Source organism: Diabrotica undecimpunctata, chromosome 1 (genome assembly GCF_040954645.1).
Source record: "Diabrotica undecimpunctata isolate CICGRU chromosome 1, icDiaUnde3, whole genome shotgun sequence".
Lineage (NCBI taxonomy): Eukaryota > Metazoa > Arthropoda > Insecta > Coleoptera > Chrysomelidae > Diabrotica > Diabrotica undecimpunctata.
The window spans coordinates 137,604,867-137,622,912 of record NC_092803.1 but is presented as its reverse complement, the minus strand read 5'-3'; the positions used below and the strand labels follow the sequence as shown (position 1 = coordinate 137,622,912).

The window sequence follows — 18,046 nt, the reverse complement described above, 5'->3', positions numbered from 1 at the left end:
ACTGCTACATGTCTTTGTAAGGTAACACACTTTGGTTATAACTTCTCTATGGATGTTTGGTTTCATATTGTTCTTTTTAGATGAACTGATGATGCTTTCTGAGCAGAAAGCGAAACGTCTTCAATAAATAGATGAAGTAGCCATCGTCTTTGTCTTTTATTTCTCCACTTTGACCGATAAACCCACCACTCTTCGAGTGTACCTTAGTTTATATTGGATTGACGGTCGTACTCCTTTTCTCTCTATATATATATATATATATATATATATATATATATATATATATATATATATATATATATATATAAGGGGGTTGAGGTTAATTGGGTATACAGCTGATTGAAAGCCAAGTGTACTCTGTTCAACAGTTCATTATATTTCGCCAATTTTCATTGGCATCATCAGATGAGAGCTACAATTATTTAAAACATGGTAAAATACAATTTAATAATAGTTTGTTGTTTATATACTTACTTGATTGAGGTTAATGGCAGTGCGATTTATTTTAATAACATCAAGTAAAAGTTTTTTTGTTGGAACAATGTTGATTGTAGCTATCTTCGACATGTAACATTTAGTTGTATAATTTACGTTCACAAATTAAAATATAGGAAACAAACACAATTCAAATTAAAAATAAAACAGACACAACGTTTAGTTCGGTAACTGTCATTAAGTTTTATTAACGTTGTGTCTGTTTTATTTTTAATTTGAATTGTGTTTGTTACTTATATTTTAATTTGTGAACGTAAATTATACAACTAAATGTTACATGTCGAAGATAGCTACAATCAACATTGTTCCAACAAAAAAACTTTTACTTGATGTATACAAATACATTTAAAAACACAAAAATTAAAAAATTTCGCAAATAAAAACTGACATTGAAGTATTTGAAATATTGAATGTCAAGATTAAATTGTCTTAAGCACGTTCGTTACAGCAATACGATAAAAAATTAAAATTACTTCAAATGTAAAAATAACAATAAAAAAAACGTTAGAACATGATATTTCTTTGAATTATTAAGGTTTTTTTGTTCAGTATATTACATATGTTACTTAACTGTCCAGTGTCCGTTTTATAATTTAAAGTGTTTTTATTTTTGTTAATGTAATACATCTCAAGAATTAAATTAAATTGCATAAGACAATTTAATCTCTACAATCAATATTTCAAATACTTCAATGTCAGTTTTTATTTGCGAAATCTTTTAATTTCTGTGAGTGTTTTAAATGTATTTGTACGCCAAGATTTTCATTAGAGACCACTTTACCCGATAATTCCAACATATTTATAAATTAGTTTTTTGGTAGAAATAATCACTTCTAATATATATATATATATATATATATATATATATATATATATATATATATATATAACCTTTTTTGTTATTATAGAAACAACAATCATACATCGATCTTTCAAAAATATTTTGAGCAACAAATTCGTTGAATGTATTATTCCATACCTTTGACGATTCTTTTAAACCATATAAATATATAAAGCTCTATTCAGTTTGAATAGTCTTGACTTTTTTTGGTAAGTTCTTTTGATGCATAAATATAGATATCATTTTTAAGTACCCAATCCGTTTAAAAATGCAGTTGTGATATCCATTTATTTGATTTTTCAATTATTTTGTAATGCTATTGATAAAAATAGCTTAATTGTTTATGTTCTTGTTACTGGTGAGTAATTTGGTTCAAATTCACTCTCCTCCTTAATTGGAAAAGCTTTGTCTACTATTCTGGCTTTCTTAGTTCCATCATCCTTTATTCTAAAACCCATTTTGTTTGGATAGCTTTTTTATTTTTACGTAATACTAGTTCTATCCATTTATTTAGTTTTTCATGTGAGAGTACTTATTTCTTATAGATTCTACCTATTCTGGATCTTTTATGGCATCTTCATAGCATAAAGGATCATTTTCCTTTGTTAATATTAAACTATGGGCAGTATATGTTTCATATTTACTTAAATATTTTAGTGCTTTTATTTTTCTTTCTTTTTTGTTGTTTCTATCTTTGGCATGCATTCTTCATCATTTTCTGAACTTACCTATATTCTCTGTTTCATATATATTAGCTTCATTTAAAGCATCATCTTATCTTTCTAAATTTATTCCTCCTTGCAATTCATTTTCATGTAGTAGCAAGCAAGCAATTTAATTAACCCCAGCCTGTGAGAAATGTTCACCCCTAAGAATTACGTGGTGTAACAATTCATTGGAGCGAGGTGTGTTAACTCGAGTAAATACAGAAGTCACTCCACCGCGCTCCAAGGCTCCAGACCATCCCTTTCCCCCCTATAGCACTCTGATGCGTGATAGGGGCACAACTATCAGCAAAATGCTCTTCATGTGGAGGTCCTGGGTAATAGAACCTCAACATGGTTTCCTAACCGAATTCTAAACTCAGGACAGCGCATTGTCGCTATATTCCTTTTATCTTAATGTGGCTTATCCGCGAACTAAAATGGCTTACTTGGGCCTAAGTCTCCGCTCTGAGCTAGGGTCAGTTCGGCGACTTGGTGCTCAAGGGGTTGGGCCCTACATGCCCGGGTTTTTAATGGTTTTTGTTAATATTTTTTTGGCTTGCGCAGGTTTTTGTTAGTAGTTTTTTGATTTTTTTGGTGGCCGAAGCCGTTTTTTGTTGTTTTTTGGATTTTTTTTGTACGATGCCTGAAACATAAACTCAGAATTAGTGCATAAATTATCTACTTAAAATTAACTGGGTCCACGCTGTACGTTGCGATTCTCCACGAGTGTTATGAGCTACGAACTATCTTCATTGTGCGTTGTTCTTGTTTTTTGAAGTGTTTTCTCTCTGGTATTTTGTTTTCTCTCTGATGTGATTGTTGATTTTCTCTCTGGTATTATGATTTTATTGTACTATTTGTTATTTGGGTCTTTTGTGCTTCCATCTGTGGAAAGCGTCGTACCTCATTATCTCTCGCAGTATGTAACTTTCATATAGTATTTCCACGCATATTTTCACTCTACACCTCTACGGCCTTACATTTTGCCTTTGTCTCGAGATATTCTTACATTGTGTTATACGTCATTCTATTTTTCTTTATGGTACCCATGTGTTAATCGGATCCATTTTGCATTGTCTTTTAATCAAGCTTTGCTGTTTAACCCACATAAAATATTATTTAGCTTAAAACCTGACCCAAAAGAAGTTTCAGAACTTCTTTTCTCGTTAATTTTATAAAAGATATCAATTACGGAGATACTTATAATAATCATTATATTTTATTCTACAGGACTGATAGCCGTAAATAAAGATTTAAATACTGTCGTGGATTGGGTAAATGAACGCATGAACCAAAATCAAAAAGTCGGCAATGCCACAGGAAAACTACGGAACTTCATCATCGAACCTTTCATTCCACACAAGCAAGAAGAAGAGGCCTATGTCTGCATATACTCGCATCGTCACGCAGACACTATCCTCTTTTACCACGAAGGGGGTGTCGATATCGGTGATGTCGACAGCAAAGCTGTTAAATTAGATATTCCTGTGGGGGAGACTGTGGACGCAGGAACTATTTCTAAGGTAAAGTATTATTTTAAATTTAAATTAAAGTAGTTACACCAAAAAGGTTAGAGTATAAGCGTATAGGTAGTACCTTCTTAGTGCTTTTGAGAAATTTGCTTTTAAAGTTTGTTGCTGTTTTAAAATTCAGTAAATATGATCATATTACGACATTGTGTCTAAACTTTCTATTTACTAAACATTTTATGGCCAGAAACGGATAGTTTATGCTCACAAGTGTTTGACACATGAATACCAATCATTCAGACCTGACTTAAATTCAAATGAGAATGATTTAAAATCCTTTGACCATTAAAATTATGCAATATCTTGGAATTTTACGAGTATCTTTCCTCTATTTACTAGTGTTTAACTGTATTTTATTGATGTTCTCAAAGAAGAAAACATTTGTTTGATGATATTGTGAAGCATGAGTTTTTTAAAGCAATTTTATTTATGTTCGTCCCATTTCCAGATATAAAACTTTAGGGATTCTTCCTTTCCACTTTTACTTTCGGCCCAAAATCTCCATCGCATTCCTAGTACTTTCATTCCTACTAAGATTTGAAACAATTTAAAAATGTATTTGATTTTATTTTGGCCGCCATATGAATCACTTTGTGACACTAGATGGAGGAGATTCTATTTTTTGTCAACTCCCTGAAACCTAAACAGTTTCGTCTTAGTATGTACATATAAAGTGTACATAATGTACATCCAGCGCACAAATTTGTATCCGCTTACACGGATATATTCCTCTGTTTTGCTAAATATAATTTCCACATTGCTTAGTCCACACCAGTTAGTGTGTCTGGAAGCCGTAATTGCTATTTTTTGTGGCCTCTTTTGCGTTTTAGCATTCTTAATAGTTCATATGTTTTACCTTTCAGAATGTGAGGTATGAGACTTGGCGTTGTTTCATCGGATGGAGAAGTTCACGGTTAGTTTTTAGCTCAATGTAGTATTAGTTGGTTTGTGACGTAATATGTCCATTGACACTGTTGTCATCTAATCTAATTGTCATCTAATTGTCATTCGATACTGACACTGTTGTCAATGGTGGAAATCGTATTTGCAATTAAACTATTAAACTTGTCAAGAAATATAGTTCTTTTTTTGTCTTAATTAGATGACTTTGGTAAAGACCATTTAGCCAGTTCTATCGAATGATATTCGTTATATTTTTTCATTGCAGTTCCATTTTTATTCAATATACAACGTATATATTTTTTAACCCTGTTATTTTATGTCTTTTATTCTGTTAAAATTAAAAATAAAAAATAAATAACAGTATAGGAAGTCGAAGATGCAATAAAAACTGTAAAAAATCGAAAACATGTGGACCACAAGGTATACTAATCGAATTACTAAAACAACACACCATCATGATAGTCATTAACATCTTGACAGATGTGTCGTGGTTGGTTTATCATTGAGCTTTAGCTCCTCCACAGTTTAATTAATCATATTTCTCCATTGGTTTCAGTCAACTGTTATATGGTCATCTCAGTATACTGTTTGTTGAGAAGCATTTTTGTAATATCTGGCCATCGATGTGAAGATCGATCGCATTAGCGCTGACTCTGAGGACTCCCTTAGACCAAAAACCGCTTCATTTTGTAATCATGTGGATGGATCTTATCAAAGAACTTTAAAATTCCAGCGTAAACTGTACTAGAAAGACGTCGATTGGGTTTCATTTCATCTAGAACCTAGACATTCGTTCGGCGATTTTGGTTTTGTTGTAGTTAACCGTTTGTCCAAACTTTCTACCTCGACTTTTTTAGTAAGTTCTGGAGACGAGACTAGAAGTGTAGTGTCGTCTGTAAAACGCAAGTTAGATTATCTTGACACTGCCTAGATTTACTCCTCCCTCCCAACCATCCAAAACCTTGCGCATTATGAATTCTATATAGATGGTAAATAATAAAGGAGATAAAATGCATCCTTCATCATCATCATCATCATTCATCATTCATCATCATTCGTCCATTCGAATGTATGCCAGGATATCTTGATATATGACGTGATAAATATAGCATCGGATGCTTTATGTGCCATTGTACTTGCATGCAAAGTGTCATGAATATCGTCTTTTTCGTTACGAAGATATTCACTTGGTTCCACACTTTATACCAACACTGTATATATATATCATATATGTATATTCCATTGACACTAACATTAAGATGTGATGGGCTTGTAAGTCTCGGCTGAAAACTAACGTTGTTTTTATATTATGAATTTCCAACCCCATTGTGGTGCTATCTTTTGTGAGTATATGCATTAGTATCTGGAGCTATTGTTTATTTTCTTCTATGATCAACGTATCATAAACATTAAAAAGAATTGGGAAGAATTCCACTTGTTAGAGAATTTCTATTAATTTTTTATGTTTAAATCGATCACAAGCTTTGTTGTTATCAACTAAGCAGGTGCAGAGGTTTCTTTTCACTTCCAAATATCTTTAAACAATTAACGTGAGTCCCAGGATTGTATCTCTTATTTGCGTAGCCTTTTTGAAACCATATTGTGAGCAGTTTGGATATTCATCGCATTTGTTTTAAATACGGTTAAAGATGATCCTCATGAAAATTTTTGCTGCGTGATTCATCAGAGATATTGTTCTGTGGTCATTACATTTTCTGGCCTTATGCTTCTTAGATAGTGAGTATCCATATGTGCTTTTGAGTCAGTCTTAAGGTAGTGTCTAGTTTTATATACACGATTAAAGAAGCGTTGCAAATATCTGGTTGCAGCAGTATTTAAGTTTTTAAAGTGTTCAGCCGCCGTTGTCTGTTCACCGGGTGCCTTCTGTGCTTTTGTTTTAGTTATGGCTAATGTTACCTCTGAGAGAAGAATGGCGAGATCGTAGTCTAGATCAACACTTTGTTCTGGACTGTATCTCCAAATAATTCCGTAAGGTTTCTTTCCCAAATTTGTTTTTGTTTATCAGCATCTAACTGTTTCATTGTTTCCATCAATTAATTTTGACAGGTGTTTGGGTTTCCACATGCCTGAGACCTCTTTAATTTTCTTGTGCTATTATCTGTCTTTATGTTGAGGTGTTCTACTTCCTTACATCTATCGCCTAACGTATTATTCTGCTTCTTTAATTTGTTGGTCTATGTGCTTGTTTAATTGCTTGTATTTACTGATGTCTTTATTTTTGACCATGCGTCAGACCTATCAACTCTAGCATATCATAGATAATCCAGGGTTTCTTTTTTCTTAGATCTACTTCATCTATCGTATTTTCTTCTGCTACAACGATGGTGTTTTTAAGGCTTAAGTTGATTTTATTAATTTGTACATACGCTTAGAACTATTGTAAATAAGTACGATGGCATACCAAATGACATTACCAGTCTATATGTGATTAGAATATTGTCAAAAATACGCACAATCTTTATTTAATATGTATAAGCCTATGTAGCATAAACAGTTTGAACTTTGTTTCGAAGGTCACAAACTATTAGAAGCCTAAAACTACGATTATAAAAACGGTCTATTCAATTTTGCATAAAAACGTAAGATAAATATTTTTATGGCATATTTAACAATGTGTTTATGAAGCAATTAAATTTTTGGAACGCAAACTCCAGACTGCATAAATTCTTACATAATATTTTTTATTATTAATAAATTAGTAGTTTTTTCTGATACTCATATATTACACTACGGAAAGGAGACAATATGCCTTACAAATAAAGAGAGACAATGGTGAGCCAATTATTTTAAAAAACGAAATCCTCAGATGGTATTTAGGATTAGACTCCGAGAATGAGAAGTTAGACGATTGTCGTTAGATACTAATTCAGAATAAATTTATTAATCATTCAGATTAAAGTTACTGTTGGACACCAAAGTCCCAAAGGCGGAGCTCGAGGAGAAGATGAATTAATGAAAAAATATTTAAAATATTAGATTATTTCGGCATTAGAGGAACAGCCAAGATTATATAAGAGGTATTAAAAAGGTACACGTTGTAACTTAAAGCATAATGACTTATACTACTGCCCAAAAGTGTCGTTCTATAATAGTTTAGCTAGTGGAGTACTCTCGGGCACTTTTTATACTCGACCTACGAATGCTCCATTGATCTTGGGTCAATGAAAAAGTCCAAGAAGTGATCGACAATAACCAGAATGTATGAAAATAACACCCCGTAGGACGAATTGAGAACTTACGGGTTATCTTTTCATCACTTTTTCTTTTCTACTGTACAAGGTGGAATACAAAATTGGCTGAAAATGAAACAATTGCAATTTTATAAGGGCAATAAATTGCAATTTTGTTGACTAAAAAAAATTGTGATTCATAGAAAACTCTTGAGCTTTGTTTTGTAAAATTTGTAGAATCTACCCTAGCCTAATTTTTATTCGTGAAAATTTTATACTAGAAAAATAAAACAACAGTAGGTCGATATTAAAAACATTTTTAACTTGTTATTCTGAAATGCTCTACCAATATGAGGACAATTTTGTAATAATAGGTTATTATTTAAAATTTATTGTCAAATAAATTTATTATTATAAAGAAAATTTACACCACGATTAAAATTATTTACACTGTATTTAAACGTTTACAAAGTGAATGGTATTCTACAAACTATTGACGAACACCTATTCTAATTCTGACCTCTTCAAATAACTGGGCATAAACTTTTATTTGGGCAGTCTGATTCCAGTACAAGTTGACAATTAAAGTTAAATCATGATTATCCAGGCCAACCTATTTAATAGTATGCAGAGGTTTTTCGTGTTAGACACGCTAGAAAGCCTTTTCATAATCTATAAAACAAGAGTATATTAGCACTTATATATTCCTAGAAAGTTAAACTAGGACCGGAATACTAATTAAGGCTTCTCTTGTTCCGATACCTTCACGAAATCCAAAGTGCGTGCCACCCATAAAAGACTCACATTTTTTATAAATTCTACTATGAATTGCCTTAAACAATATTTTTAAAACAGGCTAATTAGCCGGTAATCCGAGCATTTCTTTGCCTTAGATTTTTATATTCAATAATGCTTGTTTTTCTATCTCCAGACATTTTCCAAATTTTCCTTTACTTTCCATATAGGTCTTGTTCCATGTCTTTGGTGAATTATGTGCAATAGTCTCTTTTTATGCTTCTTATTTTAGAATTGATGTTGTTTCTTATATCTTTGCATTATTGATAGGGTGCTTTGTTTTATTACTATTGTATTGTAGGTATGTTTTCCTCGTCTCCTATGGCAAATTTCTGATTTCGGTGTTGAACCATGGCTTTGATATTTTTGTTGTGTGAAGGTCTTTTTCCAGTCTCATATACTTTCATTTGTAGCGTGTTTTATGATACATTTGTTTGTCCACATCTCGTTTACATTTTCTCTCCTTACAAACATTTTGAATTTTGGTCTTTTAAAGAGTCTATGTTTAGTTTTGTAGAGTATTTGGGTGGATTGTTCCTGATTGGTGAAATTTTTAATAAGTTCACTTATGATGCTGAGAATTCATGTTCCAAAAGGTAGAAACTTGTATCTACCTATGTAAGGTAGTGCTATCGCACCAGGCATAATACTGGTTTAGATAATTACTAATGCCAAGACGGAAATTCGACAAACGAAGAAATAAATATTGAGGAGGAAAAGGTAAAGGAAGCATTAAGAAAATTAAAAAATAGAAAATCACGGGGAGAGGACATAATATCGAACGAACTCCTAAAGTACGGAGGACCAGATCTAACCAAACAACTCTTAAAAGTGATCCAAAAAATAATAGAACAAAACAGAATTCCTCAAGAATGGAGATCAAGCATCCTAATACCTCTCTTCAAAAAGGGAGACAAATCGGATTCGAAAAATTACAGAGGAATTAATTTATTAAACACAATACTACAAGTAACAACCAGAAGGTTTTACGTACGGGAAGATCATGCACCGACGCCATATTTATAATGAGGCAAGTTCAAGAGAAATCGTTAGAATACAACAAACTGGCATATCTATGTTTCGTGGACCTTAAGAAGGCATTTGACCGTGTCAAATTAAAGGACGTTATTCACTTATTGTACGCAAGAGAGATACCTCTAGGAATAATCAAAACGATCGAAAATATCTTCCAACACAACACAATAAAAGTAAAAGTGGAATAAGAAAAAACCGACCCTATTGAAGCTGGCAATGGAAAAAGACAGGGAGATTCCCTGACTCCTTTATTGTTTAACCTGATTATGGATTAAATAATAAAAAAGTAAGAACTAAAAAAGGATACCAAATGGGAGAAAAATAACTTAAAATAATCTGCTATGCAGACGGCGCAATACTACTCTCTCAAAGTGAATAGGATTTACAATGTATGCTGCACCAATTTAATATAACCGCCAGAAAATTTAACATGTTAATTTCCCCAAAAAGACAAAATGCATGGTTACAACAGCTAATTTACTAAGATGTAAACTGGAGCTGGAAGGTCAGATAATAGAACAAGTGATGGAGTTTAAATATCTAGGCATCACTTTATTTAGCTACGGAAAGCTCGAAACTGAAGTGGAAGATCAAGTGAATAGAGCAAATGAAAGAGAAATAAAAATGCCGGGAAAGAAACGAAAGGCAGAATTTACAAAACAGTCATCAGACCAATAATGACACACGTGGCAGAAACACGACCTTACATAGAGGCGACAAAAAGGATGTTAGAAACAGCAGAGATGAAAACAGAAAAAATAATGGCAAGACACTATGGGACAGAGATAGAAGTACAGATACACGACGTAGATGCAAGGTGAAGAACATCAAGAACTGAGTAAGAAATAGAAGATTAGAATGGAACGATCATATAAACCGAATGACAACAAATAGACTAGTAAAAGACGGCAAGAGACGGTTCCCCAATAGGAAGACGATCAGTAGGAAGACCACGAAAACGATGGAACGATAACTTACTGGAGGCACATTGAAAAACAGACAGTTATGCCTACATAAAAAGAAGAAGAAGAAGAGACGGGAATTCTTAAATTCTGGATGGAAACTTCACGAATACGAGCCAAACAATTTAAAAGCAAAATAGAGGGCAATCAAATACCTAATGCTGAAAACGAAAACTTTACTTTTACCTGTTGATTGGAATTGGAAGAGACTGCGACTGTCATACTAAAGACCGAAGATTACAACATTTAAATTAAAGAACTACTGGAGATCAACATGCACAACAAAGTGAAAAACGACTCCGCTAGGTTATTTCTGTTGAACAACAAATTAAGAAGAATGAGACAGAAACACTACCTCCTGGACTAATTAGCCAAAATTCATAAGCAAAATATTCCTTTGAGACCCATTATCAGTGCAATTGGCTCCTGTATATATGACTTTGCAAAATATCTAAAAATATTGTTAAAACCATCGATTGGTCAGTCTGAAACTTATGTCAGGGATTTTATACTCTCTTTCGAAAAAATAAATGATATCAGATTAAGACCGAGTGATATATTGTGAGTTTCGAGGTAGTTTCAGAGTTTACTACAGTGCTAGTTGTGAGACATTATACTCTGCCGACCACCTTCCACCAGTGGATAGGTATATGGTTGAGATTAATATTTCGGAAAATTTATATTGCAGATCTAATTAATGGAAAGAACAAATGTTATATCCTTTTAGAAATTACCCTATAATTCCTGGACACGCTATATGTTATTATTTTAAAAGTATCTGAAGTGTTGTTTAAATAGATGTTTCCAATGTAAAGCCTACTTAAATCTAATCTAATGTATTATAGTAAATCCGAAATAAACTTTTTTAATGTAAATAGTATGTTCAGGGATTCATTTATCTAAATAATCCTGCTGTCGGGATTATTTGACAAATAATGGTTTTGCTTTAACTTCCTGGTATTTGCCAATGTTCGCAACGGATTAATCTGAAATCGTGATTTTGTTTATACAAAAAGGACTTATGGACTAAGAAAGGAACTAATCCCACCTATTGTCGTAATAATATAGCAAATAAATATTGAAACACCTAATTAAAATCACTATCTACGTTAAATCAAACCTCAAATCAGGTACATTCATTTTCAGTGCAGTATAGTTCAACAGCTAACGGAAAACGGAAAGCACTTATTCTAATCAATCACTCGAGATAAAATTAAGGTAATCTAAAAGTGTCACAATGATTAAAAGCAATGATAAAAATACAAAAAACACTAATGCATTAGATAACGGGACATTTTGACTTTTATAGGAGCCTGTGAAAATTATTTCATCAGTTAAGAGTCCAATTCTATTCTATTCCAAAGTTCACTATTAAGTTTTAAATTAGAGATAATAAAAAGTGTTCAAGTAGAAGATATGCAATTGAGAATTGCATATACAATCCGGTGTCTTTAATGTGACTGTAATTGAATGACTGTAATGAATGTAATTAAAATAAAAAAAAAATGAACACAATCATTCCACAATAAGGAGGATGTATACCTGGCAAGTACTGCACCGGCCAAGTTCTCTACTAAGAACACATTGAAAGGGATTCGAAGAAATTTATAACGGAGGTTGCCTTCGTAGATCTGACGACAGCTTACGATAACGTAATGATTACCAGCTAGTTGGGGTCGTTCATTATTCGCTACAGAACAGACTTTTTTCGTCATGAAGGACAAAATGAGCAGGTCGAGAGATCGAAACAAGAGAAGCATTTTAGTAGCAATACTTTTTAAAATATAAATAAACGACTAATTCACTCCGGCTCATACCAAGCATTTTCTTTACACTGATGATTTTGCAATATGTACTCAAAAAAAGAGATTTAAGAAGAGAAAGAGAAACTTGTAAGTGTAGCACATTGTCCGCAACTACCGGTGAATTACACAAAACTTTCAAAGCAGTCGAAGAGGTTTATAGAGATAATTCAATTAAAGCGCAAATAAACGGTGAAGAGATATAAAATTGGGAATGCGGATGTGACAATACTTCGTTAAGCATTCGATTGGAGTCTGGATATGTCAACAAGAACTGAAAACAATAAAGTGTGTAGCTACTTCTTAAGAACCTATACGACATAAAGTCGTTGGTTAGCGCTGGTTTTTAATTTATTTTATTAAGAAGCACGCATGTTTCTGCGTTCTACGTAGTGTGTCTTAGCACGTAGTGGGTGGTCGCGCAATTTGCCATTTTACTCGTTTTATTGCTTTTCAGTTGTTTTATTTTGTCGTACCTCTGCGCGATCCACAGCTCCGTCCTTACCCCTCGATAAGAAAGCTTTGCTTCCAAAACTTAAGTGTACAAGGCAACAATTATGATGACCAGAGTAGAAATGTCCTGGCATAAGTTAATAATGGAAACAGCTGAGATGAAAACAAAGAAGGCGTTGCAAAATAGATTAGGAGAACTCATAATAGGTAAAAAAAAAATATAATGGAATAAACATATTAGTAGAATGGCGTAAAATAGAATAGTAAGAATATTTAGAGATAAATCGTAAATAGGGCGAAAAAGGATTGGACGACCTAAAAAATGCTGGATGATTGTAAAGAAGTTATCGAAGATTGAACACTCACTTGCCTATTGAGAATAACGAAGAAAAAGAAGCGATGAATCATTCAAGTGAAGAAAGCATCACTAAATATTTGTCATTCACACTAATGATTGATTTTTCGTCTTTTTAGTAATCTTGTTCCTTTAAAATGTCTAACTATTAATTTCATGATCTTTATCTTATCTACTGCTAGTGCATTGCATTGATTTTAAGGATTTTAATTTGTTTTTCGGTGAAGGTATAAAAGTATATGGTCCGGATCTTTTCCTTTTTTGGAATATGTCACTACTTTTCGATTTAATTTCCCATATCTAAACCACCATTATGATTGAGTTGTTAGTTATAAATGAATAACTTGAATAACTAAAAAACTAAAAGAATTTCATGGAAAAATCCTACTAAGTCCTCCTGAACTACAAAAATTAAAAAAATATGTTTGAAAACCTTTTACGATTTACAACAAGAACATATCCAAAAACATTCAGTGGACGTTTATATAACTATAGTCGGTTCAACATTTTTTGCTCTTTTATGATTTATAATTCTTTGATAGGGCGGGTTTGCAATGAATATTATTAAAACAGTTATAAAACACGCATTTGCTTAAAGCAAGAAACAAATGTAAATATTTGCTAATACAAGTCAATAAAATAACCTAATGAAACCAGTCTTTATTTTTATTTGTCATATATTGGATATAATATGCAATAAAACTTTTAACGACAAAAAATGTTTTTCCATACCGCGATATTACTTGTTTTAATTAATGTAAAAATTTATTTAAAACATCCGGTTTTATTATATTTTTTTAACATCTGTAATATATACAATGTATGGAAATAAAAAAAACGGAGTATGTAAATGGTTTGATTAAAAATCATACTTGTACAGAACGACCCAGTGACCCTCTTCCTCGCAAGAGTGTCCCCTGAACAAACATCGATGTGTTGAACATATCTCCAATGTTTAGAAACGCGCGCAGTTGAACAAAACATTTGTTTTACAGGTTTTTACTGATTTTCTTCTTAATTTGTACATTGGCTCTTATCAGAGTTTAATTCTGAAAATAAACTGGCTACTGGATATTAATTTTCTTTCTTTTACTTCTCCATTCTCTCTCTCTCTATCTCTCTCCCTCTCTTCAATCGTGACCTCCCGGAGGGTGTGTAGTGCAGTCGATCCATACATCATGTCTTCAAAATGCTCAAGATCAAGATGAATCAAACAAAGAAAAATGTTTGTTTAATGAAGACCTGTATAAAACTCTGTTCGCAGCAAACATTCTATTAACAACATTACAAATGCACATTTTGGGCAATTTTTGTAAAAAATATTTAAACTTTAATATTTCTAACGAGGCAACACTAAGAAACGGCAATCTGAATGCATTTTATATTGGAGTAATTGAAGTTTCTTTAAGTGATAACAACTTTTACGTAATTGTCGATGAAAGTACAGATGCATGTGGTTGATATATGGTGCATCTTATAATTGGCGCCTTAAAAGAGGATGAACCTGAAAAACCTTTCATACTGCAATTAATGCATTTAATACTGCAAAACAACTAGGTAAAATAAGTAATATGACTGTAAGACCTGTAATTCAGCAAACACTTTGCGCTTTCTTTTTGCCAAAAGAAATAAAATGTGAACATTTTTTAATATCAGATGGCATATTATATCATGGCATAAACAGAGTAATAAAAGTTCTTAGAAGTGAATTTGATTTAGTCAATAAATTCATTTCAAATGTTAAAAAAGTATTTTTAATAATTGAGGTTAATGTTCTCTAATGATCTTCCGTTTTTATAACAAGTGAAACACAATTATTTCTTCTACCAAATGTGACACCGATTGGCTACTAAATTTGGGACAGCAGAAAACTTCCCTTAAGTTGGTTTCCGATTAATTCAATAGGGTTGAAACAGTAATAAGGAGGTAATCGCAATATAATATGACCATCACATTTGGCTAATTCGCCTATAAGAAACTTTCTTTTTTTGTATATGTTTCTTTAAAGTACAAATCATTTTCATACAAAAAATCCAATATTTGTTTTTTCGTCGATCCTACACCGGGATTTTTCTAATTTGTTCGCAGGTTTACGTCGCATTATCTATTACAATGACAATTTTTGGAGGCAAATTGGGCAACACTTTCTTTTCAAACCATTCCTTAAACAAGCTACTCGTCATATTTTCATGGTAATCCAGCTTTTTATCTTTAATGTTTTTGCCGATAGTAAAATACTGTCTCCTTCAAGCCAGCCATTTTTGGATCACATGTTCGGAATAATTATTCGCTGACCTCTATTAATTGGGAGCACACTTGAGTGCACACTGTGCACACACAGTATCGTAGTTATCGAACCACATTTCATCCAGATAAAATACCGGTCTTGTTTCATCTCTAAATTTAGATATATAGCATCCAAGTATTCGTTTCTTCAGTTAATAAGGCGAGGGGAATCCATTATTGATGATCACTTATTAATTTTCTTGTATCGAAAACCAATGTGATTCCAAAGTCTTGATAAAGTTGAAGTCGAATACGTAATATCTTTCTATACTAATCCAAAGATTAGTATCTGTCGATACTAATCTTTGGAACTAGGTTCTTTGAATAGAAATTGTGAACTACTCTTCTAATTACCTCAGCGTCTTTTTCATTTACTGCTTTATATGTAGAAAAATCACTCCGCTTTTTGTGAGGTTAAATTCTATTTGTAACAATTTTCCACACTGTTGTATATGGCATTCTTGTCAATCGAGATGTTGTCTTGATGAGAAATCTACCGTCTTCTGGATTATCTTCTTTTACCGTTTGATAAGCATTCCTAATAATTTCTTTGGCATCATCAGATAAATGTAAACGTGTTTTACACTTATCACTAGCTTCAACGATTCCAGACATTTTACTTGACTAGTCATGACCTAACCACCGATCCAAATGAAAGAAAATGAAAGAAAAACTGCCGGAATGTGCAAATGTCAAACTTAAATATGTTTGCCTCTCTTTTGTAATGTTCATGTTTTCTAGATAAATAAATGATATCTAATTATACCTAAATGCTTATTAGCAGGAGATTTATAATGTGTAAAGCTATAGAATAATAATTACAGGTATATCTTATCTTTAACTAACGCATTTGCTAATGGTTTTTTAATTTTCTTTTATTTAAAGATAGAAAGCTTCATTATCGGAAGTTAATTTTGTTTAAAGTGAAAACGATATAATACAGATAATAATCTAACTTCATAAAATTCACGTAATGAGCGCATTGAACATGACAATTGTTTGTGATCGTTTATAATTGATTCCAAACAACTTAATTTTAGATCAAAAAACTAATTCGTCTACAGCAACAATTTTTTTATACAAAGCACTGTAATTTAATTTTAATAATTTATTTGCACTGGTAGTTAACGAGTCAGTTCTGTAATAAAGTCAGGTCCTAGTAAACTGTTCCAAAACGTACAAAGCGGTCAGATTAGTATTGCCGCCCGTCGCAAAAATAATTGAGGGATTAGTAACAGCAACAGGTGTAAATTTCTTATATGTTGACGGAAACTATAACTAGATAATAAAGTTCGTTTTTGTATCCGTATTTATCTTCAATATTTTTGTCCAAGTTTGAATCTTATTGAGGTCTTTTTAAAGGTTGCCAGATTTTCTGGTGGTGCCTTGGTCGCAAGCTAATATAGCGGTGTTTTCTGCGAAAATTTGATAATTCCTTATGGGTAGGCTTACAAATGCAGAAGTGTTAAGAAGGCTACAAAAAGATTGCGAGGTCATAAAGCACATCAAAATAAGAAAGCTGGAATACTTAGGCCGCATTAGAGTTGCGAAATATGAGATATTAAGACTCATAATACAAGGTAACATCAAGGGTAAAAGATCCATAGGAAGACGAAGAATTTCCTGGCTAAGAAACCTAAGAGAGTGGTATAGTTGCAGCTCAGTAGATCTCTTCAGAGCAGCTGCCAATAAGGTACGGATAGCTGTGATGATAGCCAACCTCCGATAGGAGAAGGAACTACAAGAAGAAGAATATGGGTAGGCAGCTGTAAAGGAAAGGTATAAAATTGGTCCCAAGCCGCTTTTTCGGCTGTTCTTGGTCTTAGGCGTGTGTATTTATTATTATACTTAACCAGGAAATGTCGATTGGTAATATATAATTTAAACTTTTGTAATAACAATAGGAAACTTAACAAGAAGGCAAGCTACACTCCGTGCGGCACTAATCTGTACACGCCTTCTTTTGTTTCTTGATTTATTCTGAAAAAAAAATTGGTGACTACATATTCATTCTCTTCATTTTTCTGCTTTGAATATGAGAACAATTTAAGTAATTTTCTATTTAGAAAAGTATCTAGTTTTGAAGACGTTCTTAAATATTGAAGTCAAATCCAATCAGAAGTTACTGAATAGCACATTAATATCTTGCATCAATTTATGTACTAGGGTGATAATGGCATTTTTAAAGTTACCATTATTTGTAGGTACTATTAGGAGAAGTTCCAGCAGCCAAAAAACAGATGGTAGCTGATTTTATAGCCAACCTTTACAAACTCTACGTGGACTTGTACTTCACATACTTAGAAATCAATCCGTTGGTTGTGACTGATAAGGAGATCTACATTTTGGACTTAGCCGCCAAATTAGATGCCACTGCCGATTTTATATGCAAGCCACAATGGGGCGAAATCGATTATCCTCCACCTTTCGGACGTGATGCATACCCAGGTAACGTTACAGATTTTATATATGTTTTAGAACATAAATATCAGAAAATATTTCTTGGCCGTACATAACCAAGGTTAAGCTAAAGGTAATGTTAAGTTATTACCATTAGGAAACAACTCAGATGGTCTCTTCAATAAGATAAGACTACTCCGAGCCTACATTCGGTTACATCGGTTTGCTCAGTACTAAATATCGAGATCGAGTAGATAATTTGTTTATTCAGACCATAGGATCTAAATAGTTG

At 32.5% G+C, this 18,046-nt stretch overlaps 1 protein-coding gene across 6 annotated transcripts in view; it reads left to right on the top strand.

Moving 5' to 3' along the window:
• The window catches only part of ATPCL (ATP-citrate synthase), a 177,938-nt gene that overhangs the window by 131,386 nt on the left and 28,506 nt on the right, over positions 1-18,046 (top strand). For all 6 annotated transcript variants that reach the window (XM_072520092.1, XM_072520096.1, XM_072520095.1 and 3 more), the window contains exons 3-4: positions 3,274-3,566; positions 17,559-17,802. In XM_072520092.1, coding sequence (XP_072376193.1) covers positions 3,274-3,566; positions 17,559-17,802 — 537 coding nt within the window. The remainder of the gene's footprint in view (positions 1-3,273; positions 3,567-17,558; positions 17,803-18,046) is intronic.